This window comes from Cynara cardunculus, unplaced genomic scaffold (genome assembly GCF_001531365.2).
Source record: "Cynara cardunculus var. scolymus isolate 2C unplaced genomic scaffold, CcrdV1 Un_Scaffold_863, whole genome shotgun sequence".
NCBI classification, from domain to species: Eukaryota; Viridiplantae; Streptophyta; class Magnoliopsida; order Asterales; family Asteraceae; genus Cynara; species Cynara cardunculus.
The window spans coordinates 10,123-37,721 of NW_020200634.1; the positions used below are offsets into that span (position 1 = coordinate 10,123).

The following is a 27,599-nucleotide window of genomic DNA, read 5'->3' on the forward strand; positions in this document are numbered from 1 at the left end:
GGTGAGGTGGCAATGAATGATGGTGGCCGATGGTGGTTGTGGAGGTCGTTGAGGAGGTTGTTGCAGTAGAGGATGAGTTGGAGGTGGCGAACGGTACTAGTGGTGGTGGCAATGGACGATGGTTGTCGGTGGTCGATGGTGTTTGTAGAGGTGGCAATGGACAGTGGTGGTCGGTGGTCGACGGTGGTTGTGGAGTCATGGAGGAGGTCGTTGTGGTATAGGAGGATTTGATGGTGGCCAATGGTGGTTATGGTGGTGGTAATGTGAGGTGGTGGTCGGTGGTCAATGGTGGTTGTAAAGGTGGCAATGGACAGTGCTGAAGGAGATTGTGGTAGTAGAGGAGGAGTTGGAGGTGGCGAAGGGCGGTAGTGGTGGTGGCAATGGACGATGGTAGTCGGTGGTCGACTATAGTAGAGGTGGCGATGGACTTAGTAGACGGTGGTTGTGGAGGCAGTGGAGGATGTTGTTGTAGTAGAAGAGGAGGTGGATGTGGAGGGCCGAAACTAGCGGTTATGATCATTAAAACAAATATCATATTAAGGTGTTTTATCAAATTATGGTAGATTAGTAATATTTTTGTTTTTGTCTCATTCTTATCTCATCTTGTTCCACCTATTTTGGTGAAACAAGAAAAAATCTCTTTTGTCTCATGTTGTCCCACCTTGTCCCATTTCTTGTCCATGTTCCATGTCGTGCTAAACGTGGGACAGTGAGTTCTTGTTCTGTCCCATACTGCGTCAAACATGGGACAGTGAGTTTTGTCTCGTACTGTCATGTCTCGTCCTGTCCCATGTACCAAATGCAACCTTAATGACATTAATGTTCATATGAACATTAATCCATTGTCATTAATAAAAAAATCTCCATTATTATAAACATTAATATACACATGAACATCTCTCCTATACGAACATGTAAACAATGTGATTATGTTCATTAATATTTGAACAATGTTCACATATGTTCACTTGGCTATTCCACTTTTTCATATATTAACAAACAATGAACATTGTACACTTATGAAAATATGTTCACCGATGATCTCATAATATTTTTTCCTCCATAGAGTTCATATCACCGAAAACGATATTAACAATATGTTTCAAAAATGTTTACTTGTGATCTGTTCACTCGGATTAACAATTTACTCATTGTGTATATTAATATTCACATTTTCAAAAATGTTTACTTGCGATTTGTTCACTCAGATTAACAATTTCATCAAAATTAGTTTTATTTAATGATGATCATAATCCCAACAATCAAGCAACTATTAAGTTGTAACTACTCATTAATTAATACAAAATGTAACTTACGTGTATTATGTCCTTCATCCAATAATCAATATCTTATTGAAAACTATCACAAACAATGAATCATATTGGTCCATTAGGTTAATATAGTTAACATTAAAAGTTGAGTTAATAAAAGAACCTAGCTATATATATATATATAGACTTGGGATCATGTGAGACCAACCTGTTTTCATGAGACCCGTGAGACCATTTTTTTACACTTTAAACTTCACAGTAAAATGCTGTGAAGGTAACCTTCACAGTGTTTTTGCTGTGAAGGTTTGGATTTTTTTTTTACCTTCACAGTGTTTTCGCTGTGAAGTTTCAAGTGTAAAAAAGTGGTCTCACGAAAACAGACTGGTCTCATGGGAACCCAACCCATATATTTTATATATATATATATATATGTAGAGAGAAAGAGATAAGTTATTATGCAACCTTTTACATTTATACAATTTATACAATTCAATCACAACCGTCCATTTAATTTGATAAATATGTGATCTTATAAAAGTTTAGATTGTTTCCTATAAAATATTAATCATAATTAATAAACCCTAATCATCTTTCATAAATATTTAAATCATAATAAATGAACTCTGATCATTTCCATAAATATCTCAATTAATTGGGTTACGCATTTGAAACGTGAGAACATCGATTTAAATTGGTTAAACATTCAGGTTTTGTGGGCATTGCATTATTACAAGTAACACGAAGAAAAAAGAAAAGAAGCGATCCACTAAACATATTCAACTTGAAATAGAAAAATCCACAGAAAACCAGTTCCTTGCATTATCTCTCTCAAAAAGAAGTGACAGGATAAGACCCGCCACAAAGTTGATTCGCCTTTATTGCAAGTTCGATACAGCATGCACACACTGCTTTTTCTCCATCTCCATCTCCATCTCCATCTCCATCTCCATCTCATTTAACCATACCAATATCTAATCAGCACCAACATATTTTACCAAATCTCAACCCCCACAAACTTCAAAGCTCTGCTGCTGCTGCTGTTGCTTTCTTATCATCAAGGGATATCTGCATTTGTAAATCAATAAATTTTCAATCAATCAATAATGATGATGAGTTTTAAGTTATGTGCACGAAGTGGTTTGAGTGGCTGAAGTTGTCATGTCTGAAAAGCAACTGTCCTCATTCATAATTCAAATTTCTAAAATCCATGTGATCAAGTACAAGACGGACTTGTGTGTAGACCCACCCAACCAACATGATGGTGGAGTGGTCACGTAACACAATGCTGTGCAGATATAAAGTGAGACACAAGACTTTCCAGTACATCATATCATATCATATCATATCATATGTATGCCCAACAAAGTCGGATCTCAAGATACAACTCTAGTTTTAGGAGATGGTGGGTGTCATATTAAAGCCAAACACAGTTTACTGCCCTCTTATCCACAAAAAGAGACCTTACTTTCTTACCAACACCATTATTATATTTGGTGGGTCTGCTAATCCAAACTTATATTACATATGGGGAGCAAACAAATCCCCATCCATATGGGTTATGGATTTTCTTCAGCTTCAACTTAATAACAGTTATATGGGATATTAGATTTAACCAAAACAACAGTTATGGATAATATTGGATCATAGTTTAAGTAACTTACTCAACCTCGACTAATGAAAAAACTCCCAACTCCATAAACAAACCTAGACATGATAAGATGCTTGCATGGCGGCAATTGGAGAAAGTCATTTCTTATCTATATTGATTTCTGTCAAAATAACACATGCCAATTCAAGAGACTCTTGTCTTAGTGCATGCTACCAAGATATCACTTAGCTTTCTGTCAGGCCAAAGTGGAGTTGAACGATGCTCAAACTGAACATGGTGGTTTTTATCTTCTTGCATACTTGTTGTCCACACAGACTTGTATCTGGATGGAAACAATCCCCATCATGAATACATGATTGGTCCAAACTCTAAAGAAAACGATAAGACGGACTTCCTCCAGAAAAAGTTCAACAAAGCACTACCATTGTACCCTTGACTTGAAGAACAACCACAATCAAGTAAGCAATTCCAGACTACAAAGAAGATAGGTCCTACATGAACCATTAACCTATAAAGACTATTTACAATCTGGGATACATCAAGTGACTAAATGCCTAGTGTAACTGATGTCATGATGCATTCAGATTAACAATGCTTTGTAGATGTACATCATCAATACAACCAATTAGATGAACACATGATGACATGTGTCACAACGACACGCAGAGCAAGTCAAATACGGTGTGTATGCATGGCTGGAAGGAGCCCGCGTTGATTACAAATTTCGATTTACAGAAAAATGGAGTTTAAAGTATCTGCAACGACAAAGATTTAGGGTTTCGTTACAGCCGATAAGTATTTTTGTGCCTGAAACCTATGAAATTAGCTACATGATTTGCTGAACATCCATTTAGTGAGGGGCTCCAAGGAGAAAGTTGAATATTCACTTCAAGAGAACTAAACTAACAGGGTAACAGATACCAGAATGTGAAATCTGCAGATAGAACAAGTCATATAAATAGTTGCTAAGGTTATCAAGGAACAACGGTTAATTAGTAAAGAGGACACAAAAAACACATTTTGCACTTCAGATAATTGGATTTTTCTTAGCCCAGATATGACTGGTACTGGATCAAAGCATGTTCCCAATCAAGTTAGACCAAGGGAATTGTTAAAATAGGGTTACATGTGTCATTGTATATTTAACTTATATTGAGAATATGTAATTTGGGAAAGTTAGCGATCTTCAGCCCTCACTGTGTTATAGATGCATCCTCCTTTGCCTTAAAAGAGACACAATAATGAGAAATACCTTACAACCAACATAGTATCAATGCAGGTTGTATCTTGATACAAACATTGCATCCAAAACCCTAGCCATCTCAAACACAATCTAAGACCCTAGCAGGCACTGTTGGTAGCAACTACAAACCCTAGCAGTCACCACCATTATATTCACAAGTTAAAATCCTAGAAGTCGCCACTGCTGCCACAGTAGCCTCAGTTTAGATTTACTTGTGGAATTCAAAAGCTCAAGCCTCTGGTATCGTGATTCCTAATCCCTGATTCAAACCCCTAGTCAACCACCATAGGCCATTATGGTTTCTCATTCTCTGGTTTCTATTTCACAAGCCTAGCCACCGCTGCCACCTGTCTAACTACATATATAGAAGATAGAAGCTAATATAGTATACCAACTTTACTTTATAGTCAACTACTACCTTATACACTACAAAAACACTAATAGAGCCAAACAAAAGCAAACTCGTCCAGCATATCCCACTCAGAATAAGGGGCAGGAGGGGTAGAACGTATGCAGACTTTACCTTTATCCCAAGAGGTAGAGGGGTTGTTTCCGTGCAAACCCCGGCTTGTTAAAGAAATTTTTGTGAAAAGGTTTGCCGGAAAAAGATTTTGAAAAGATAAAGAAGTGTTCAAGGCTTTCTTGATAACAAACGAAGAGTTTAGGAAAAGTAGAACAAGTCCTTAGAGCATGCAAAAAGAGGAGCATGTTAAAACAAGTATGGTAAAAGCATAACAGAAAGTAAAAGTACAAAAAGGTAGACATATTAGAAACGTAGAATGGTAGTACCATAGGACATCTAAGTAAGCCAAGAGGCTCGTTCCTAGTTAACCCACGCCTCACTCCTGACTATCACCAAAGAGCCCCCCTTTATCTATCCCAATGCTCCGGGAAACCTCAATGCCAGCTCTCTAACCCTCCCCCATCCCGCCACCTCCCCTCCGCCCTCCAAAAGCTTACAATTCCATATACATAATTTGCTGCCCTATTCATGTGTCTCCAAAAACTCCCATCAAATGTCATGTCCTCGAAAGTATCTAAAGCCGCCATGTGCAGGCTCAGTTGCTCAGAGCACGTCCTCCGCCTTAAATGCTCATTCCACATTCTCCTCACCCTGTCCTTCCTCACCCCTGCACCATTACACTCTCGATCCTCCTCATTGACGCCAACATTTGTTTTTTGAGAACATGCCCAAACCACCACGATCTTCCTTTTTCTTTATCTATTTGTAATAGATGCAACTCGCAACTTTCCGGAGAACTTTATTTCGTCCTACCACAAGTCCATATCAACATCTTCAACTGTCACCTCAAACTTCCTCTCATGTGGCTTCTTTATCGCTCAACACCCCCACTTAGACCCATAAAACATAGTTGGTAAGCAGAATTTGACATTCACTTTTAGCGAGAGCTTGTCACACAATTTATCTTCTCTCTTCATTTATCTATAATAGATACAACTCTACCCGGTAGACTTCATTCGTTATCATGTCCAACCCAGTCCTACCACAAATACATTTCAGCATCTTCAATTATGTCGCCTCCAACTTCCTCTCGTGTGCTTTCTTAATCACTAAACACCTACAACTCAAACCCATACAACATAGTTGGTCTGTGGAATTTGACATACAATTTTAACGAGGCATTGTCACACAATTTATCTTCTCTCTTAGGGGGCGTTTGGTTCACAAATTCTGAAGAAATCTGATGGAATTGGAATGTTGAATTCCATTGACTAAATTCCATTTCCTCGTTTGGTTCATCCTTTTTCACGAAAGGAATCTTCAAAATCCTACAAATTCCACAAATAAAGAAATTTAACATTCCTTAGCAACTACATGGTATTTTGATGGAATGGAATTCTCTATTTTCATAATACAAATATGCCCTTAACCCAATATACCCTAATCTCATAAAACCCAATATGACCATCATCTACCACCTTCGACCACCACCGATCTAAATCACCGCCGACCATCGCCATCTGAACCACCGCCAACCATCGCCATCTGAACCACCACCGACCACTACCAATCGACCACTACCGATCTGAACCACCGTCGGCCACCACCGATCTGATCCACTATCGATCTGAACCAACGCCGATCACCGCCATCTGAACGACCATGGACCACAACCAATCTGAACCACTATCGACCATCGACATTTAAACCATCACGGACCACCATCGATCTAAACCACCGCCAACTACTACCGATCTGAATCACCGCCGGCCACCGCCGATCTGAACAACCGCCGACCATCACCGATCTAAACAACTACCGATCTGATCCATCACGGATATGAACCACCCCTGATCTGAACCGCAGTCGACCACCGCCACTTGAAGCACCACGAACCACCACCGGCGACTACCACCAATCTGAATCATTGGCGGAGACCGCCGACCACCAACTATTTGAACAACCACCGATTTGAACCACCGCCGCCACCGCCGATCTGAACCACTGTCCATGTGAACCACCGCTGACCACCTCCATCTGAACCACTGCGAACCTCCATCGATCTGAACCACTGCCGACCATATGCGGACCACCACCTATCTGAACCACCGCCGACGACCGTTGATTTAGTAACGTCGTTTGGCTTATGGTTATATTTGGGTTGTGTATTTTATAGTTTTACATATTAAATAATTGTCTTATTCAAGTATTTTTAGTTGTAAAAAAATTAAAATTTTCAAAAAAGAGAATTTTGGTCATTTACCAATATTTCATTCCAATTCCAAAGCTACATTCTGTGAACTAAACAGACAGATTCCAATTCCTTAACAGAATCCATTTCAATGTTTGCCAACCAAACAGATGGTCAAACCTGACAACATTCCATTCCAATTCCTTTAACAGATTCCATTCCATCCAAAAACATTCTGTGAACCAAACGCCACTTTAAGTTATCTCTAATAGGTGCAGCTCCCAACTTTACCCAGAAGCCTTCATTTGTTATCATGTTCAACATGGTCCTACTAGAGGTCATCCAATCATCTGTCAATTATGTCACCCCTTTCTTCTCATGTGCTCCCATACAACATAGTCTCATGGTTCATCTGTAAAATTTGACATTCAATTTTAGCAAGACCTTGCCACACAACACTCTCGTGGTTGCCCTCCAATTTAACCGTCCTTTTATCCGATGGATAACATCATCATAAAACTCCCTCCTAAAACATGGACCTAAGATACTTGATGGTGTCCTTCGCCATGCAAAGGTGTGGTTGTGCTTAAATAGCCGTTATAGGGGATATTAGAACGAGGTAGACGTGCCTTACCACCATGGCTCACCTTTTAGAACACCATGTTGGTCATGTCATGTTTCTTGAATCAAGAATTTATTTCCCTACTCATCATACTAAATTATCTTCTAACCCATATGTCTTTGTACTTGCTTACTTGACATCTTAGAACAAGTTTCTAATAACACCAGTGGTAATCTAGCAACTAATGAAACTTCTCATGGATCTCCTCCGAGTCCTCTTCTCCATGCATACATATAATTGTGATCTTACTAAGAACTCATATATAAATGCGCCTAAGGATGGCAATGGGTCAGGTTCGGGCCAGTAATTGGTATCCCTATCCCAATAACTAAACCTGATCCCCGTCGGGGATCTTAACAGATATCCTCATTGAGTCCTCGTTGTTTCCCCGATCCCCGTCAGAAACTCGATAAGGGTAAAAATCTTCATTCTTCGTTGGTTTTTGATGTACATTCCCTCTAATCCCCTCCCCTATTTATATTACCCCTTCTATTGACTTATTGACCGAACTTATAGACCTGTTGACCCAAGGTATAACAATAAACCCCCCCCCCCCCAACTTTCACCTTGAGGGCAAGGTGGAAAGAAAAAGAAAAAGAACGGATACACTATTGCAATTGCAAACCGGATACTTGCAGCTTTTGTTCCAAAGAATCTCTCAACTTCATCCTTGTACCAGCCTGTGAAGTCCTTGACCCCTTGTTGTTCAACTAACAAAGTACCTTTTTCTTCTAATGAAAGATCCCACCCTTTTCCTTTCCAGACAAAGCCCAATGAAGCCAACATCACCTCTACCCTTACCTCTTGAATGGTAGCCTTATTTGCAACCTCCCTAGTAGTTCACCAATTGACTTTGGTAAACATAATGGACAAGACATCCATCTTGCAAGGTCCTTCCACTATCATAGTTCCTTCTCTCTTTAGAAGATATGCAATTTTCATAACATCATTAAGTTTAGAATCATATGTCACTTATATGCTCATATTTGCATTCTCTTCTAGACCGACCAAAAAAAATTCAATGTCAATTGGGACTGTAACTCATTTCTCAACCATCAAACTTTTGTTTCTAACCAAAATTTGATTCTGGTTTATATCAATCTAGATGCCTCTTTTGGGAATTGCAAGGAAATCCTTTGTGGACTCACTGCTCTCGTTTTTAGAATCTTTGATTAAAGTAGGATCCTTGACGAACGGCACTTGGAAGCATATTCCATTAATGATTTTGCTACAAGATGTTTACTAATATCCTCGGCAGAAACGACCAATGTCAAAACCCCTTCTGAGTCTTATAAATACTTTGGCAGAGATAATTGTGGCTTTATTATGAGTAAGAGTGTCGGTTTTATCCAAATTCTCATATCATCTCTCATGAGCCCTCTCCAATGCATCTTCATCATCGATCATAACATCATTATTTACTCCAACTCCAATTGTAACCATGCCACTGGTAAGGGTGAATAGACCAAGTGCAAAAGGCTATCCAACCACGACCATGAATAACATAGGTGCAAACTCTAAGTAGTTGCCATCTTGAGGTAGCCAAACTTCCCCCCTTTTGGTCTCACCCATTTTTGTAAAAGTAGAATTGTAGGGTACCACTACACTAACCCCCTCAATAGTGCCCACTAGCTTCATTCCTTTTGGATTAATTATTCCTATTACAGAATCTAAGTGTACCTCAATTGTTGGTGCCACATTTGTGGCTCCACCACCATTGAGTAGCTCTAATCTCGCCTCTATTTTCTTGTTGAATTCCCCTTCCAATATCCAATTCAAAGCCTTGATGATAACCCGTTGTTTTAAGGCTAATGGCGGCGATGGTTGCAAGAATGTTGAATGCGGTGGAGAAAACGATGTTATTAGCGTCAAGGTTGTAAAACGGTGTTGAAGGTTGTGGTTGTAAAATGATGGCCAAAGTGGAGCAATGGCGGAGTTATTATTAGCATCGATGGTAATTCACGATGAACATCGTCCTACCAAATTCTCCTCAAAGCCGTCGAAAATAGAGGTTTAGACAAAGAGATGATACTCTCTTTTAAGTTCGGGACAGGCTCGGGCCAATGGTAAATGGAATGGGCTTGAATTCCTTCTTTTCCTTCCTTGCTTTTCTCTTCTTCATAGGTCAATGAGTGTCGTCCTCATCGTTAAGTAGAACGCAACGACTGTTTCCTCTGGATTCGGCTTTGATTTCAGATTCCAATTCAGATCTCGACTTAGAATTGGGTCTGATTTTGGGTTCAAATTCAGATTTGGACCTGGATTTCGATTTTGATCTGATTTCAGATTCAAATCCATTTCTGGATCTGGATTTGGTTGTGAACCCTTTCCCTCCCAATCTAGTTTGTTGTCCACTAGAATTTTTGCCAATTCTTTGCCGCCATTGTACAAATGATCGAATGATCTCTCTCCAAGTTCTCTATGTAATTCCATATCATCCTCGTATTCATCATAATCTTCCCTCTTCTCTTTCTTCACAATCTGCAATTCGTCTTTTAACGAACTTAATATTGATCGCATTAACCGAGGGTTTCCAACATTTTTGGTTGTTGACAACATACTCCTTAAGATCTCCTAATACCTTGATGTACATTCATCATATTGATAGAGAAATCAAAAGATTGCAATCCCTACAGATGGCTTACAATAATTCCCTGGCTTTTGAGAGATCAGGTCTCTCCTAAAGGTTCACCCCTAATTGATTACAAAACACAAGGTCTTTCCCTCTAATCCCCTCCCCTATTTATACCACCCCTTCTATTGACTTATTGACCTAACTTATAGACGGTATGACAGTTTCCCCGTTCACCGTTGGTAATCTCTGGAGCCAAAATCAAATTCGACCTGAAAATTGGAGAGGAATTTGAAGGGGAAGCCTATTTCCAATTTGAGAGAATATTGAAAGGAATTTGAAGGTGAGGCCTGTTTCCAATTTGAGAGAATATTGAAACGAATTCGAATGTGTGAATGTAGAACTATTGGTACTTTGATTTCTTAGACAAATTTTTCCAGAGCTTAAAACGAGAATTAAGACCAAAACAAAAGCTTGGGATTAAAAAATTCTTACTTGATTTGAAGATGTTTATTTATTAAGTAGGCTGCAAATGGCATAACTTCACAAATTTGATATCTCGAATCAATCTGGATTTTCAAGAAGAAGGCCGCATAACTCTTCAACATTGAGAAATACCCAAGATTTTTGTAGTTGATGGAGAGGCACAAAGATTGAAGCGGCATTTGGGGGTTTACAATTGAGAGGGTTGGGCTAATGGCGGCAATGTAACGAATGGTTTTTTTAGTGATATATATATATAACGGGACGGGATGGCGATCGGCGTCCCTGTCCCCAAAACCGATATAATCGCCAAATTCGTCCTCGAAAGTTGAACCCGACCGAAATTTTTGGTTTTCATCATCGGTTTCAATTTTTTTTGCCATCCCTAAATACGCCTGATCTTGATATTGCAAGTTGTGTTGGTAAATACATCATACGTGTTTTGGCTGCTCTAGTTTAGACTTAGGCTAGTCCCATCATTGCGTAAATCATTGCATGAAGAATGTCTTCCCTTGAGTTGAGGCTAGTGTGACATGGGATCTTGTTGATCTTCAAGCCGAAAAGAAATTTGTCGGTTGCAAGTGAGTGTTCCCTATCAAAATGAACCCAGACGGGTTTCTTTTGCTTGTCTCAAAGACGAACTTGTTGCCAAAGATTACTCTCAAGAATATGGGAAAGACCATAATATGAGACATTTGGCACAGCTACTAAAATGAGACATCTCATTATTGCCCACGCAACTTGATACTAAAACGCATTTCTCCATGTGTTTGAGAGGACTCTTATGTGTACAACCACCGGGTTTTATAGTTGAGGAGTCCTCTGAAGCATGCTACTCCGAAGATCACTTTATGGCCGTCAACGAGCTCGGGAAGGCTGGTTTCTTCAATTTCTACATGCTTTGGAAACTTTGGAGTGATTACAAGTGTTTGTGATACTCCGTGTTCTTCCGACAGCAACATGGTAAAAGGATCATATGGACATTCTATGTTAATGATTGTTATCACTGATGTGATTAGAAGAGATGAGAGGATCTGGCTACCAAACCTTTATTTGAAAAGAATTTCAAACCAAGGATCTCATAAATCTTAAAGTACTTTTAAGCTATTGAGTTTGCTTGATCTCGCAAAGGAATCTTCCTTTGTCAGCAAAAATATGTACATGATAGTCTTATCGAAGTTATCCTTGGAAGTCGGCATCCTACTTTCCAATGATCCAAACATCAAGCTATATCTAGGAGAGCTCCTAGAAGACCTTGGAGATGCCGAAGATTGGTTGAGAAATTAAATTATGGTACTTACACAACACGAGATATCACACTAGTCACTAGGATGCAATTTTCTATACACCAAAGTACCTTAAAAGAGAGGACGTATATGTTGGAAATTTAGTTGTTTCCGATCCTCTCTTGTAGTATACATATACGTCCCCCTTTACCTTGAAGTAGACTCACGATAATGAGAAATCCCTTGCAAGCAATAAGAATTAACAATAGTGTGTGTCGGAATATGAGAGCTTCATCTCAGGCCTTCAGTTGAAACACCACAAAATGAACTATAGTAACAGATCAAACCAAACGTATAGATATTTTATTGCAAAAGAAATTAAATAATTGAATATTGATAGCATGAATTGTCCCTGAAGAATCATCTTATCTGGATATTTCAGTAAGAAAACGTGAACAGCAAAATACGGCAGCAAGTTGGCAGGTGACATTAAACAGTAAGGAAAGCAAATGTTCTATTCATTCACAATAGTTAAGATAATTATACATCCATTCCTTATTCGTCTGGTTGTGATTCCTATATCGATCAAAACTTTCATGTTCAGGACAAACTGGAGTAGCTGAATTTGAACGAATGAAGCCAAATCACAAAAAGATGCAGCAATAAATCAAGCAAGACCTGATTTCGTTCTATTAGAAAATGTCTTACAATGTAAACGGCCGAGTAGACATGCATTTCTCCAATGAATGCTCTACAAAAAGAACATATATATATATGTAGAATAATCATGTATGAGAAAGTCGAAGACCACCTGCTACAATATCACGTCCGATAAGACTCTCATTGTAGAAGTCACTTTAATTTATGTAATTACTGTAGGCTTTTCCCTTCCAGTGAACTCCTTTAGCTTCGATACAGACAGTGCCAGATCTGAGAAGACACCCACATAAATTAATGAAATACTACAATTAACATAATCAGTAACGAGATCGTGAACAAACCTATCAAAGGTTTCAGTGCCACTTGGGCATCCAAGTCATGTTTTGAGACATCAGGCTCAAACTGTTCTATGTATATTCTAACAGTCGCACCTGCTGAACCAGTCCCCTGTAAATTTTAAAAGGTATGTTTAATCCACGGAGTTAGCTGATGTAGTTGTAGAGCAGATATTAGAAAAATGTAAATGAACAATATGGGCTGGTGCAGACCGATAAACGAAATATGATCCTTGACCCATCTGTGAAGACAAATCGAACACCTTGCTTTGAAGCTACACTTCCATCTACCTAGTAAATTTTCCAAAGCTTTCAGCAACATTTCAGCTAATGTGTGTGCACATCAACTATTCAACTTACAGGATCTTTATATGTGAAGTCATCTGCAAATTGAAGACTATAAACCCCTGCAACGTTGTACCTCTGTAAGGATCAAACTCTCCAGTGATTGTACTTCTCTAAAAACTTATTGAACTATGGACTGAAAACTCACCATACTTGTCCCCTTGTTTGCTTTTAGAAATCAAGTCTCTAAGATAATTGATCATTTCATTAGCTCCTGCAGATTCACATTCCTGGGCCCACCAGTGATGCCAGAATGTAGCAGTGAAAACACAAGGTCAGTGCACTCAACTTTAAGCAAGTTTTGCAAAATCAATCATGAATATACAAATGGCAATTACTTCATAGTCGTATCTAGAGAAGTAGTTCCTGCCATAAGTGGCCCAATGCTCCTTTACAATTTCAGATATAGAAATTAATTCCTCTCCAGGGTTCTTGTTTTTGTTTTTGTATGCAATTATAGACAGCCAAGCTAGCACAGCCCTGTCAATCACATTACAAAGTCAAATAGAACTCCACAATACTGAATTTAATTAATTCTAAACACATTGTTATAAGCCGGAGCACTAAAATACACAATGGTAGTTATAAAGTCGAAGACAAAAGGGGGCATTTTTAACCAATGTGCACTGTGTGTTGACCTACAACGGTATGGATAAAAGATGCCCTAATTTGCCAACCTGGGATTCTTGTGGGGTTAGGTTGAGTCAGCGTACCGTATAAGGGTTAGTAATAAAGGGCAAACAGCATATATGTCCGTTGTTAATCATGGATATCAGACACAAAGTAGATGGGATAAGTTAATTAACTTTTTGAACCTTCAATAATTTGACACATTTTAAATATGTTCACTTGTTCAGTAGTGTTTTTAGCAGCATAGCTATCCTCATTACAGACTGAATATATACGAGTCAGTGTACCATATAAGGGTTAGTAGTAATGGGCAAACAGCATGTATGTCCATTGTTAATCATGGATGTCAGACACAAAGTAGATGGGTTAAGTTGATTAACTTTTTGAACCTTCTATAATTTGACATATTTTAAATATGTTCACTTGTTCAGTAGTGTTTTTAGCAGCATAGCTATCCTCATTACAGACTGAATATATATGAGTATTAATAGACATTTTTCATGAATGGTTCTTTTTAAGTTTCATCGTCTTTTACTTTGAAAACACTCTTTATAAATATGTTTGCTTTACATTGCTGATCAGTATATAACCAGTATTTTGACTTCACCGCTGCTTCATTTAAAATGGTCAGCAGAAAGCAAATTAGCACATATCCAACATAATCAGTGTCTTAAGGAAAGGACATACCCGCCAAAGAGGAGGATAGGCTTAAGGACAAGATCATTTGTATGTAATAGTCTTCTAATTACTTGTAATAGACTAATACATACTCTGTCCCAGAAAGAGAAGTCCGCTTAAATCTAGAAGGAGCTTAAGAACAACTTTTTGGGACCATTTATGCAAGATTAGACATAAAATAACAAATGGCTCCCATAAAAATCATTAACGAATGGGCAATCTGGCAATATCAATTTGGTCTTAATGTTGATTCCACTAACATAATCTTTTTGGACAAATAAGCATTGAAAAGGGAACTTTTTGTATGAGAGAACACAGAATAAGCCGCTAAGTAATTGGAGCAAGAAAATGAGGATGACACCATAACCAATAAAATGTGGCCGTCTGATAGAGCTTGCAGTACTGCATGCAGAGAATTAACCAAGCAAAGGCATGTCAAGAAGAAAAAAAGAGGGGACCTCCTAGATCTCAAGAACATAGAGAACAGGGAAGAGTAATTTAATATTAACAGATAATTATTCACATATCAAGGTGTGATGGTTCAAGAAGATGCTTCAGAACTAATGCATTGCTATGCAGTAGCACAAGCTTTTGGGGTGCTTATGTTCATTCCTCAAGGTGACATGTCTTGAACTTGAAAACATAAGGGGCCCCAGTGGTTGACCAAACCAGAGTATCATTTAAGTAGCAGAATGATACCAATATACAAGTTTACTGGTGAGTGGCATTCAGTACAGTTAGACAGTATACAAACTGATGCACAGTCCTTCCTAATTTTACTGCTTTTTTCATCACTCCATGTGTGGCTACAAGAAACCACTCACTGGAGTTAGCTTAAAAGGAAGGGCTGTTCGCCTTTAGGGATGAGGTAATAGATCACGATTAGCATCAACACCTCATGGGACTATAATACAAACTGGGGAGATGCCAAGCATCCAGAACAGATAAGATCAACTCTACAAAGTATCATAAAAGAGAATACATTGTTGGACCAAACCAGACATGTACCATATACCATCCTTCTCACGAATGTGGTCAGAACCTGTCCCAAAACTTTCTTCCCCGCAAATTGATAAAGTTCCAGCATCCATCAAGTTCCCAAAAAATTTCCAACCAGTGGGAACCTGGAACCAAATTTTTCAGTCGGTACAGATCACACTTCTACATAGAAGGGTTTTTTAGGCAGAATACCATCAAAATAGAGCTAAAATTACAAAAAAGAAAAAACAAAACCTCAAAGAAAGGGAGATTCAATTTCTCAGCCACACGGTCAAGTGCACCACTTGTTGGCATAGACCGCGCTAAACCCTACAATTATTATAGCCTAAGTAAGTTTCTGTTTACACAAGATAAAAGAATTTTCAAAACCTTTTTACCTTTGGGCCACTCTGAAAATATGGAATAGCTTCTTGTGCATTAGCAGCAATAATAGCAACAGAGTCTGACGGAGTCACAAAAAATTGTCTACCGAGAATCATATTTCTATCACCATCTCCTGTAAATCATTGTAATAGAAATTTCAGGATGCAGTCTGCAATATAAGGTTTATCATAGTTGAGCCCTGATAACAGCTTAACAAGTTCAGAGAAATCAACTGCCTACAACACCCATCTCCCTTGAATGCTATATTTAAGTTCCAAATACAACAGAAAGATGACCACAAGATAAATTAGACAGAACAACCATATCAAACAGAAAGTGGAAACAGAGAGAATAAGAAGAAGCCTGAGTATGAGATAGTAACTATAAACAACCGCAAAAAACATACTTTCTTCGAGATGACATGCTGTCAGATAACAAAGGATCTACACAAATGGACACTACTTCTGAAGCTCATAATTTTCTACTATTATACCTTGTAAAGTTGCAATTGATATGCAGTAAAGCCTTTGACCAAAACTGATTTCTTTATGACTTGCTGTTGAAAGCTTGCAGGTGTATGATTTCAGTTAAACAAATATGGAATGCGTACAAATTAAGATATTACCCAGTATTATCTGGAAATTGATTATAGTTATTTGGTATGCTCTATGCTAGCGTTCACACCACTCGCCCCACCCTTTTCTACTTTAATACTATTATAAACTATAGAACACGAATAAATCCTAATTTGAGAGAGGTGAACAGTCGAGTATTTAAAAAGCTTAGTGAGTCAACAGCTTTAAATAAATAGCTCCTCCAGTAGCCTGAAAGTTCATGCCCACAGAAGCTCAGCAGCAGTCAGTGAACAGAAACTGAACAGAACTTTAAAGGCCAAAGAGAAAGAACCTAAATTAGCTTGAACATCTGCAACCAATTGGGAATGCATTGGCAAATTATAGATTCACAATAGAGAAGAAATGAAGATTTCTAGTATTGATTCATCCCTTGCCCAGAGGAGCCATCTCAATATGTGGAAACTTTTCTGCTTTATTTGCTTAAACATCAGTCGTGCTCTCTTACTTTTTTATGGTCTCTTTTGGGGGTGAGTGGAATAACGACAATCTGTCGAACTATGCTGAAAAAAAGTAAACATACTTGACACCAAGTATACATACAAAACGCTTGATTAAGATCAGTATACCAATAGATTAAGCTCCAACCATTATTGCTACAACTTACCGTCACTTGCAGCTCCAAAATCAGGTCCATTGTCACTATACATAATGTTGACCAAATCCTTTGCATACCTTCCATCAAAATAAAGAGAGTTAACAAGGCGAAGTCTTCATGCTTAAAATCAAAGAAATCCTGCTAATAGCCCGAGTCCTTACGTTAGATTGGGATCAGGATGACCGTGCCCGAAATCTTCTAGAGGCACTCCGTTACATATTGAATCCTGCATGAAAATCCATTCAGTAATATGACTATAAACAACTACTGTAGCAGCTCGAATAGCAGCCATCCACACAAGATATTACACATTTATAACATACCGGACTAGCTCCAAGCTTATCTACAAAAATTGGCTTTGCATAAGCACCTGTGACCGCATGCATTGCATCAAACGTAAACCTGACAAAATATGGACGGATAAATCATAAGCTTAGCCTGTCTCCCTTAAATGGCGCCCGCCACACCGAACACCAGAGATTTGGACAAATGGGACAACAAAATAAGGAATTGACAAAAAGTATATTGGTACACTAGCAATCATGAACATGATAAAGCATTAAAGCATGTCACATGTTTATACCTGAAATCTGACCGAGAAACAAGACTTCTGATTAGTGAAAAATCAAAGACATCCTGCACCGAAGACACGAGTAAATGATACCAAATTCAAAGGAAGATCATGTATATAGAGAGGGTGCACTGTTTTTTTCTTTACCTCCATCAGATCCAAATAATCAGAGACTGGATCGACTATCTCCACGCTAAAGTTTCCATATTTTGTAATTCCAACACTTGAAAGATCAACATCTGGAATATCTGCTAACTTTATTTCAGATATCTGCATAGCACTAGTAGAATTTAGAGCTCAGTGCAGAAACATAAGAGAACTGATTTCTTCTAGAAGCAAGATAATGTCATTCTAAAACAAAATGTATTCGACTCTTCTGCAGTTCCACCCAAAAAAAAAGAAATTAACATGAGCAGAAAAGACATACAAAATTGACAAGGGAAAAGGAAACTAACAAACAAGAGAGATTTGCATACTAAGATGAGCAGAAATGTGGCAATGTCTACTATAGCATATATAGATAAGACTATCAATGAATCAGATGATGACTCACAACCGTTATAGTTTATACAAATTATTATCCTTATCACTTTAAAGTGAATATTATTTGTATTTAATAACACATAATGAAATCAAAAACAAATATGAATATCATAACCATACATTCAATCTTTATAATATCCACTTCAGTAAACATTTGTTAGATACATCCATTTACATATTAAAATATCACTTATCTCTATTCAATAGACAATACTATTTACCTTTGACTTTTTCTAACTTAAAAAAGTCATAAGAATGTAAAGTCCCAAGAATCAGGTGAAAATTTTAATGGTGTTCATTAAGTTGATTTTGTTAAAGCAGTGTAGCAGTTGCAATTGGCATGGTAGATTCCCTCCTTTTTTGTAGCTATTGAAGGGTATACTAGACATCTACTATAATCTAATGCTTCTATATGCTTTTCAAAAAAAAATAATGGTTCTATAAGCTATAAAGTCAAACATCATAACTCTATGGACAAAGGGAGTAGAAGACAAACTGTCATGTAGTTATTCCCATGTGAACAAAAGTACTTCAAATTGTAACAAAGTTACAGATTTATTTATAATCATAAGATGTGATTTTTCCCAAATTTGGACTTCAAGGAAACTTTGATTAAAACTGAGTAAAAACAAGCAAAGCTAATAAAAGCAGCAAACTTAAGGCAATTGTTCTGATCAACCGTAACCAAATTTTCTTTTACCTAATGTTGAGAAAGTCCGTTGCCACACATCGAGACAAATTAATTATATACTACACAGCTATACTCATGGGTACAGAAATATAGATCATAAACAAGGAGCAATCTATAGACATGTACGAACAAACATACAGAGATAGAGGAGAAATAACATACAGAAAGTGTGTTTCCGTAGATCATATCAGTGATGGACTCGGGAGCAGGTTGCCCACTGCTGTAATTGAACTGCAAAGAAAACACAATGTGTATCAGAATGTACTTCTTGATGAAGCAGAAAGACAATATTTAGATTATGTGATGGACCTCAAATTTCTCAACAATGGCAAAAAGACACAAGAAATGGAAATATAAACCAACTGCTATATCAGATACCCTAGGGTTGCCGTAAGCATCAGCTAATAATGCCTCTGAATAAGTTGGGAACACAAGTCCATGATGTGTGCGCAACAATTATAGGTAATGAAGAACAGACATACTAAATATTCACCTTGATGCCCCAATCATATTCAGGCCCTCCAGGGTTATGGCTTGCACTCATTATGAAACCACCATTTGCCTGAAAATGCAACAGTACATATGAGTGGTATTTTAATTAAACTCACATTATATAAAAAGCAAATATGAAACTGCTCTTGCCTTTCTCTTCCTTATAATAGCAGATACAGCTGGTGTCGACAAAATACCTTCCCTTCAAAGACAGGATTATAAGGTCATGATACAGCAATGATAGATGCAATCTGAATAATTGTACCACATTCTAAAAGGAGAACATTGCCAAGGCATTTGAATCTAACATCAAAAAATTGAATTTTCATTAAACAAACATAAAATAGAAGTGGTGTTTTCAAAAAGCATGAATACACCAGATAAATGACCATGTACTGTTTCCTAACTCAAGTAACACATGTTGGTGATTCAACCTTATCAACAAAATCTGATCCTTGTTTCTAGAAATTCTAAAATCACAGACCCACAAACAGTAAATAGATGCAACAAAAAAAATTATCCCCATCTTGCGAGTTAAAATTTTCTACTGTCTCATCGATATAATAAAGATTAAATTATCAGGAGACTCACTTGCCGACCAAAATTTTACCAACTCCATTTCCGGCAGCAATTTTAATAATCAACTGCATTTAAGATTCATCCATTGTGTAGCAAATTAGACGTACTATTCAGTTCATAAAGCATTTCAGATGATATATGAATAGAACTTACCTGTGCAGCTTCTTTGTTAAAATATCGACCATCGCCTCCTAATACTAGCAACGCATTCTTATAATCCTCAGGTGGCAACGAATTAAATAATGCCTGATTACAAACATATGAATCAAATATATTTCAACACTAAACCCAACTAAGAAACCCTGACACATAGATCAATTCACCATTTTAAACCAATTAAATTCAAACCTGAATCCAATTTGCAAGGTAATTTTCTTCCATAAACACTTTAACCTTATCAAAGTCAAAATGAAACGTCAGTCCACGTCGAAAGGATAATAGCCAACATAATTAATAAAATCGAAAAGAGAAAGAAACCGACCTTCTTCCGGAGACCACTAGTTCCAGTTTTCTGACCTTCGATCGGCTTCGTAGGAATTGTATTAACCTATTGATACAAAAAAAGAAGACAACAGTGAGCACCATTGAATAAAGGCCACACCTTTACACGCATATCTTTACCTTTAGATCTTGGGACTCGGTGAATGTTGTAGAAGGAGAAGAAGCTTTCATTGCGGAAGAGTATTGTCGAGTTTTTGGAGTTAGTATCGTGGAGAAGAGTAGGGGGGACGATGGGGAACAGGTTCTGAGGGAAGAGAATGAAGCGGCAGTGGTGGTAGCCGTGCTGAGTCTCTGGAGTGATGGAAGAGAGAAAATACAGGTTCCTAAACCGGCGGCCATCGCCATTGCTCTGTAAGCTTTGGATCAGCACCGGAATGCGGTGTCGAGCGAAGATTGACGGTGGGAGAGAAATGGAGGTAGGGAGAGAGATCGACGGTGACGGAGAGTTCGGATTTGAAAATCTAATGCCAGCCACATAGTCGACGAATGGCTTATCGGGTGTTCACCTCGGCTTACGTGTCGTTGCGTGATAGGCCCGCTTGCTTTTTGCTGGCGCGAGATCACGGTTTGGAACTTGGACCCGTTCTTCACGTGACTAGCATGTGTGTGATTAAGGAAATTTTCCTCCGGGTATATTTTTATAAACCTCCCTTCATTTATGTTCATATTACACTTAATGTCCTCATATTATGAAAAACGATCTCAATAGTCCCTTAACATCACAAAAAGTATCATTTCACTACAAACTTCTTTGGTAAACGGAAACGGTTGAGAGTTGGGATCGAAACAGAAAAGATGTATTGAACTATAACTAATATGGTCGTCGCGCTTTTTGGAATGAATGTCCTCTAATTACAAAATTAACGAATGTCGATGTACCAATTAGAAGTCTTGTTTTGTTTATAATTGTTGTTGTAAAATTTATCATAAGCTTAGTTTGTTTAAGGTTCCTCCTTGAACGATTTTGATGTCAGCCCTCAGCCTATTAGGTTTCATAACATCTTATTCGGGAAAATATGCATTTCAAATGGTGTTGTTAACTTGTGGTATTTGTCGCTTGTATGCCCTTGAATTTGTGGCTTGCTTTGTGTTTTGTCATTTGCAACGGTTGGTCTCTTTTGTTTATTTTATACCTTTGAGATTATTAAAAGTTTTCATTATGCAATGATTCCTTTGGTTTTCCCCCAACTTTGTTCCATCAATAAGTATAATTTTTATATGAATTAGATTATCTGTTTTCGTTTACTACTTAACAATAATATTTATCAGATAAATTATTGAACACACTGTATAGTTGGTTTCTTGTTTTTTACAATATGTTATATTGTCTTTTACAGTTATTTGTAGGTATAAAAAAGAAATATTTACGCCATCTTTAGTGGTGGATCTAAGATTTTTGGTAATGAGGGTTAGAAATTTTTTCATGGATATCTTGTGCAAATAGATTCTGCCATTTTTAGGTTAGGTTATTTGGAAGAAGAAGGAGAAGAATATTGTCATTATTACAGTTGCTTCCTGGGTTTGAGAGCTGGTTGGCAAGCATAAGACGATTGGCTACATCTATTAATCCATCATAACATGGCTTCTCCGTATCCCATCCAACTTCCGGTCATCCAATTCATTTGGAAATAAATTGAGAAAAACAGGATCAAAGACGCTAAGGGTGTACTTCTCCTATGTCATCTCTTGTATCAAGCAATACTTACAGTTATTTATAAATGAAAAAAGAAGCAGTGAGAGAGCTTAATTGAAAAGAAAGATTCACATACATCTTTTGGTGAATGACAAAAAGGAGTGGTCTTGTGCATGTGCCTAACGGAATTAAAGGTATGAAATGGTACGTTGGTGTTAGGGACGTACAAAAGCTATCTACTTCTTATGTCTTTTTATTTTTTATTGGTGTGTTGTTGTTAGGGACTTGGTTTTTGGATCTTTGAGTCGTAGATTATAAAGATGTGGATACGATATGTGAATGTGTAAGTGATCCACTTGCAATTGCAAAAGCTATATGCTTCATTGTACCATTTTTATTTTTGTTGTTGCCGAACTTATGCGTCCAATCCATTTCATGAGGGCGTTGCTTGCCTACTCTTATCAATTCTTATTTGGATTATACCAAGTTTACTTGTTTTATGTATACAATGGTTGCAAACCTTACTATCTGTTGGTTTTTTGAAATTTGTATTTGCTGTTGTTCTTCAAGTTTCAAGCAGATAAGAAAATATTCGGCTACCAATCAACCATCTTTCACTGCCAACAAAAGAGGTACTCTACTCATTTTGTCTTTGATTCTTTTATCGTTGGTTATTCCGAGATTATTACCAGGTAAGAATGATTAATTTGTTGGTTTGATTGGCTAAAAAATCTATTTCTTCTCCTTAGGTTTTGAATCGAGATTCACCCCTTAATTTGATGGTAGATGCTTACCGGGTAAGAGTCGTCACTCTCACTTATCGGATAAGACTCTCGGTCCTTACATCATTCTTACTGGTTAAGATTATCAATCTTTGTCATGTTCATCTAATGCGGTAAAGTGACACAGTAAGCACTTATCGGGTAAGCCTTTAGCAAACGGCTCCTAAATTACCATCAACCAATTAATGAATTTCATACTTTGATATATCTTCTTTATGTTTTTGTATTTTATAATACATGATTTAACCACGATGAAAGGAGGGTTCATCTAACATCCTCAACCACGTAATACAAATGTTATTTGAATAAAACCAATTTAGAACATGTTTAGTTGCTTCTTTATTATTTTTCTAAAACGAAAAAAACAAACATAAAAATCGGACACTTATACTTGTGTGATCCCATGCCTAATTATTAGATATTCATCATCTAAAAAGAAGCAATGTTAAATCTCATTACTTATGGAGGATTCTTGTGTTCTAAATAATCGTTCATATCTCTTTATTATTCTATAATCCGTTGAATCCATTATTGTGAAGGATATGCCACATTTGTGACAACAGTTAAACACCGACACTGAGTTACAAATGTAAACATCATTTCTTCTACTTCAAGCCATCAAGTTGTAGATTACAGTTTTAACGCCGATGAGTTACGATTGTTTGTTGATACCCACAAGATACAGTTGTAAGTAGGGGTGCTCAAAAACCCGATGAACCCGACCAACCCAACCCGATTTAAAAAAAAAACCCAACCCGAGGTAACCCGATGCGTGATCGATAAAAAAATTAGCCAACCCGACCTTATTGGGTTGGAATCGGGTCAGGCCCAAAAAAACCCGACCAACCCGACAACCCGATGAACCCGACCTTAACTTTAGCTTTGAATTGTATATGACAATCTTGACATGACCAACCTCAACGTCAAGAAAGCGAAAACATCGAGGTTGGAAACGTCTAAAACTATTGTTGTTGATTGATGTATTATCATTTGGTTTAAACATTTTTATTGTAATATCTAAATATTTGATGAACTTGCATCTTATCTTGAATGGTCAGTCGTATTTCAAAGGAAAGTTTCCTTTATTTTTATGTGATTTTACATTATTTAAACACAACCCGATCAACCCGAATGAGTTGGTTGGGTTAAACTTTTGTTTGGGTTGGGTTGGGTTGAAAATTTTCAAACCGCCAACATTGGGTTGGGTTGTTAAAACGGCTCCAAACCGATCAACCCGGGCCGTGAGCACTCCTAGTTGTAAGCATATAAGTTCTTTTATGAATTCCAACAATATTACAATTCTGTTTGGGTAAAACTTGTGCACATATTATTACACAATATATATACACATACACACATATATATAGGTGGAGGTTCAAACGTGAACATCTCCATTTTATAAGAACGCGAGAATACCCTTATCACATGTGATAATACGCGTGAAGGGACCATGTGATGTGCAGACGACGTGTTCTACGACTTAGGTCGCACCAAAGGTTGTCTGCGTCAATGATTTAGCATCACATGTGATGGTCTTGATGGATTATAGTATCATATCAACAACACCCTTATCACATGTGATAATACTTGTGAGGGGGCTTAGTGGTGTAAAGGCGACTTGGCTCGCAACCAAGATCGCATCGAAAATCGTCCGCGTCTCTGATTTAGTATCACATGTGTATCATATGTGATGGAATAATAATATCACATGCGATTGTCTATACTAAAAGGATGTTCTCGCGTTCTCGTTTGAACCATTATATATATATATATATAGGGTTGGGTTAACTTGAGACCAAGGGTTTTTCGTGAGACCCGTAAGACCAATTTATGTTCATTGATCAACTTTATAAGCTAATGATCTAATGGTCTAAAGTTGTACGGTGGCAATTTTATGATTATTGAGAAGTCTCGTGACAATTTTGTGATTATGAATGTTCAGATTGTAGATCTAATCCAATAGTTGAGAATTGGTCTTACGGGTCTCACGAAAAACCCTTAGTTTCACATAATCTCAAGTCAGTCTATATATATATATATATTTTTTTTTTTTTCCTAGGTGAAGTCTTAGCATAGTAATTATAATCTTATGGTTGTTTTTTTTTTCCATATAATAATATTTGTAAACCGTTGCATTTTAATTTGTACCAGACTTATATTTGTCTATGCTTCATATCATATAATAATATTTGCTTATTCTTTATATTATATAACTTAAAATTTTATTTGACTGGTTTAACTTACCATTAGTAATTTTATCATAAAATTTCACATTCCACCATATTGTACGAATACATAACTAGTTAAATATTATAATTTTCTCTTTTTCTTTTGGTTTGAAATAATATTTAAAATTGGGTTACTAAAGGACATTTAATTTTAGATTTCAATGTTTTTTGTAAATTCAAATGTATTTTAATTATAAATTTTGGAGTTTATAATGAACATAAACTATATACATTTAATTTACAAAAAATGTTTGAGATCCCAAGGTATTGCATGTGTACCCAAACTAGTGTTTATATATATATATATATATAATCTTAAATTATTTTGAGAAGTGGTAAATATTTGAGAAGTAAAGAAGTGATTCTAGCATTTATACCGTCAAAATCGGATTTAACTGGTCAAAAATTACAGCTTTGACAGGTCAAAATTTACGACTATGCGAAAACTAGATGGGTAATTATGTAACTTTTATAAATAGCGGCAAACGGATTCATATGTGAACTCGTGTGATTCACATATGAACCAATTAACTGATTCACATACGAACCAATTAATAGATTCACATATGAACATGTGGGTTCATATGTGAATCAATTAAAATAAATAGCTCACATGTGATTCACATATGTTCATACGTAAATCACATGGGTTCGCATATGAACACTTTGCCGCTTATTTGTTAAAATTACGAAACTACCCCTCTATCTTCCGCATATCTGTGCGAGGAATTATCCACAGTTTCACAGTCAAAGTCGCAAATATTGACTAAATGAAAGGTTATTATCACTTCTTTACTTCTTAAATACTTACCACTTCTCAAATGAACATTTCCCTATAGACACACACACACACATAACCAAAAAAATGATGTTAACTGTGTGAACTCGTTGAACCAATCAGAATTATTCTTTCGTCATGCTTACTTCAAATGTTAGAGTCAATCATTAGAGTCAATCATTAATGATACATAAATATTTTTCATTTGTAAGTTACTTTATTGTATTAAATGAGATGTTACAAAAAAAATACTTCGCATATTTTTAGGCATGATAATTATATTTTCAAGATTCTCAATGGTTATGTTCAAATTAATTTAAATGATGGATAATCAAAATGAACACAATACCATTAAACATATTGATTCAAATGATTATTCATTTCTAAAGTTTTGAATGATATATTCATTAATGAACCCAATTCACATGATGCTCATGTGTGAACGAGATACACTAATCCACAAGTAAAATCGATAAAAGGTACATTAGTGAACAATTTTCATAACTACCAACTTCTGTTACTTAATACTTATCATATAAATGTTCATTGGTGAACTACTAAACCATTCATAAGTGAACAAGTAAGATGTGATTGATTTCAGTTTCAAAGGTAGTGTTTGGTATGCAGACTGGACGGGACGGGACAAGACTAATTGTTTGTCCCATGTTTGGTACGACTAGGACAGGACAGGACAAAACTGTTAAAAATAACCATATTACCCTTAAATGTTGTTCAATGTTATTTTATATCATATAATGATTGTAAAATGATATACAATAACAAAGATCATTAAGATACTTATCATACTGATATACAATGACAATGAGATCACTGTAAATAACTCATCCGTGGCTTTTCTTTTTCAGTCCTCACGATTAAGTTAGTTGATTTTTCTTTTCATCCTTATTACATCTGAGTTAATTTATATGATTTTTTGTTGCAACATTTTTTTTCTCAGGTGATAGCACAAAATCTTCAGAAAATTGACCCAAAGTCTGATGGTGCAAAAAAGGATTGGGTTGCTATCTATGATGAGTGTGCTAATGTCTTGTACCAGGTAACTCTTTTCTAGCCCCAACATCTTATAAAGTGTGATATTAGTCCAAACAACAACTTGTGTCCAGGTGTTCTACAGTGTATACAGTTCCTTGTTACAATTTTATTGTTTCCCATGGATTTTAGAAGTTCATATAGTTGGGGTTTACAGTTGGTAATCAAGAATCCAAGAGAAGGAACGATGTGGAATCGTACGCAGCAAAGAATCGCAAAAAAGAAATCGTACACAGCAAAGAGAAATCATACGCAGCAAAGAAACGAGAGGGAGAAATCATATCAAATATGGAAGGAGGTGGTGGAAGAAGTCGGTGTGGAAGGAGGCGATGTGGAAGGAGCTCCTCGTGGAATGGTGGAAGAGAGACGATGATGAAGGAGAGCTTAGGTAATTAGGTTTTCTATTGGAAACAAGGGTAATATAGTCAATTTGTATTTAGTCCCATGTTGTTCCACCTTTTGGTGGAACAAAAATCATCAAGTTTTGTCCCATCAAATTTAAAAATAATCACATCTTGTCCCATGTATTTTTTGTCCATGGCATGCCAAACATGGGACTATTTTTTTTTGTCCCGTCCCGTCCCATGTAGTCTGCATACCAAACACACCCAAAAGGATGAATGAGAGATTCATGAGAACTGAAATCGATGCATAATAAAAGCTCATGATCTTTCCAATTTTACCCTATTCACTATTGTTCATTTAGACATAACACGTATTCATTTTACAAAAAATCCACCAATGTTTTAATCCATAGATTGAAATAATTAAAGTCCATAATTGATTCACATAGTTAATACCAAATATATGGTTAACAAATGAACCAACCCC

At 36.8% G+C, this 27,599-nt stretch overlaps 1 protein-coding gene across 4 annotated transcripts; it reads right to left on the minus strand.

Annotated features, from left to right (window-relative positions):
* Positions 1 to 1,961: 1,961 nt before the first annotated feature.
* LOC112502059 (phosphoglucomutase, chloroplastic) lies at positions 1,962 to 20,708 on the minus strand. 4 transcript variants are annotated; one of them, XR_003067616.1, is made up of 23 exons: positions 20,418 to 20,708; positions 20,278 to 20,343; positions 20,145 to 20,189; positions 19,950 to 20,042; positions 19,809 to 19,861; positions 19,368 to 19,419; positions 19,219 to 19,287; positions 18,888 to 18,956; positions 17,639 to 17,761; positions 17,504 to 17,556; positions 17,244 to 17,322; positions 17,082 to 17,146; positions 16,930 to 16,997; positions 15,705 to 15,823; positions 15,562 to 15,636; positions 15,337 to 15,452; positions 13,359 to 13,500; positions 13,169 to 13,250; positions 13,036 to 13,082; positions 12,889 to 12,966; positions 12,682 to 12,787; positions 12,492 to 12,610; positions 1,962 to 2,336 (listed from the first exon to the last, which is right to left on the minus strand). XR_003067616.1 is itself a non-coding variant. In XM_025105877.1 (22 exons), exons 1-22 carry the CDS (start codon positions 20,640 to 20,642, stop codon positions 12,543 to 12,545), a joined length of 1,893 nt encoding a protein of 630 aa, XP_024961645.1. In that variant the 5' UTR covers positions 20,643 to 20,708; the 3' UTR covers positions 12,337 to 12,542. The 4 variants fall into 4 exon arrangements, 1 of the variants encoding a protein (XP_024961645.1); XR_003067617.1 differs by lacking the exon at positions 15,562 to 15,636; XR_003067618.1 differs by lacking the exon at positions 19,809 to 19,861 and having other exon boundaries at positions 20,418 to 20,688.
* Between the last annotated feature and the right edge of the window lie 6,891 nt (positions 20,709 to 27,599).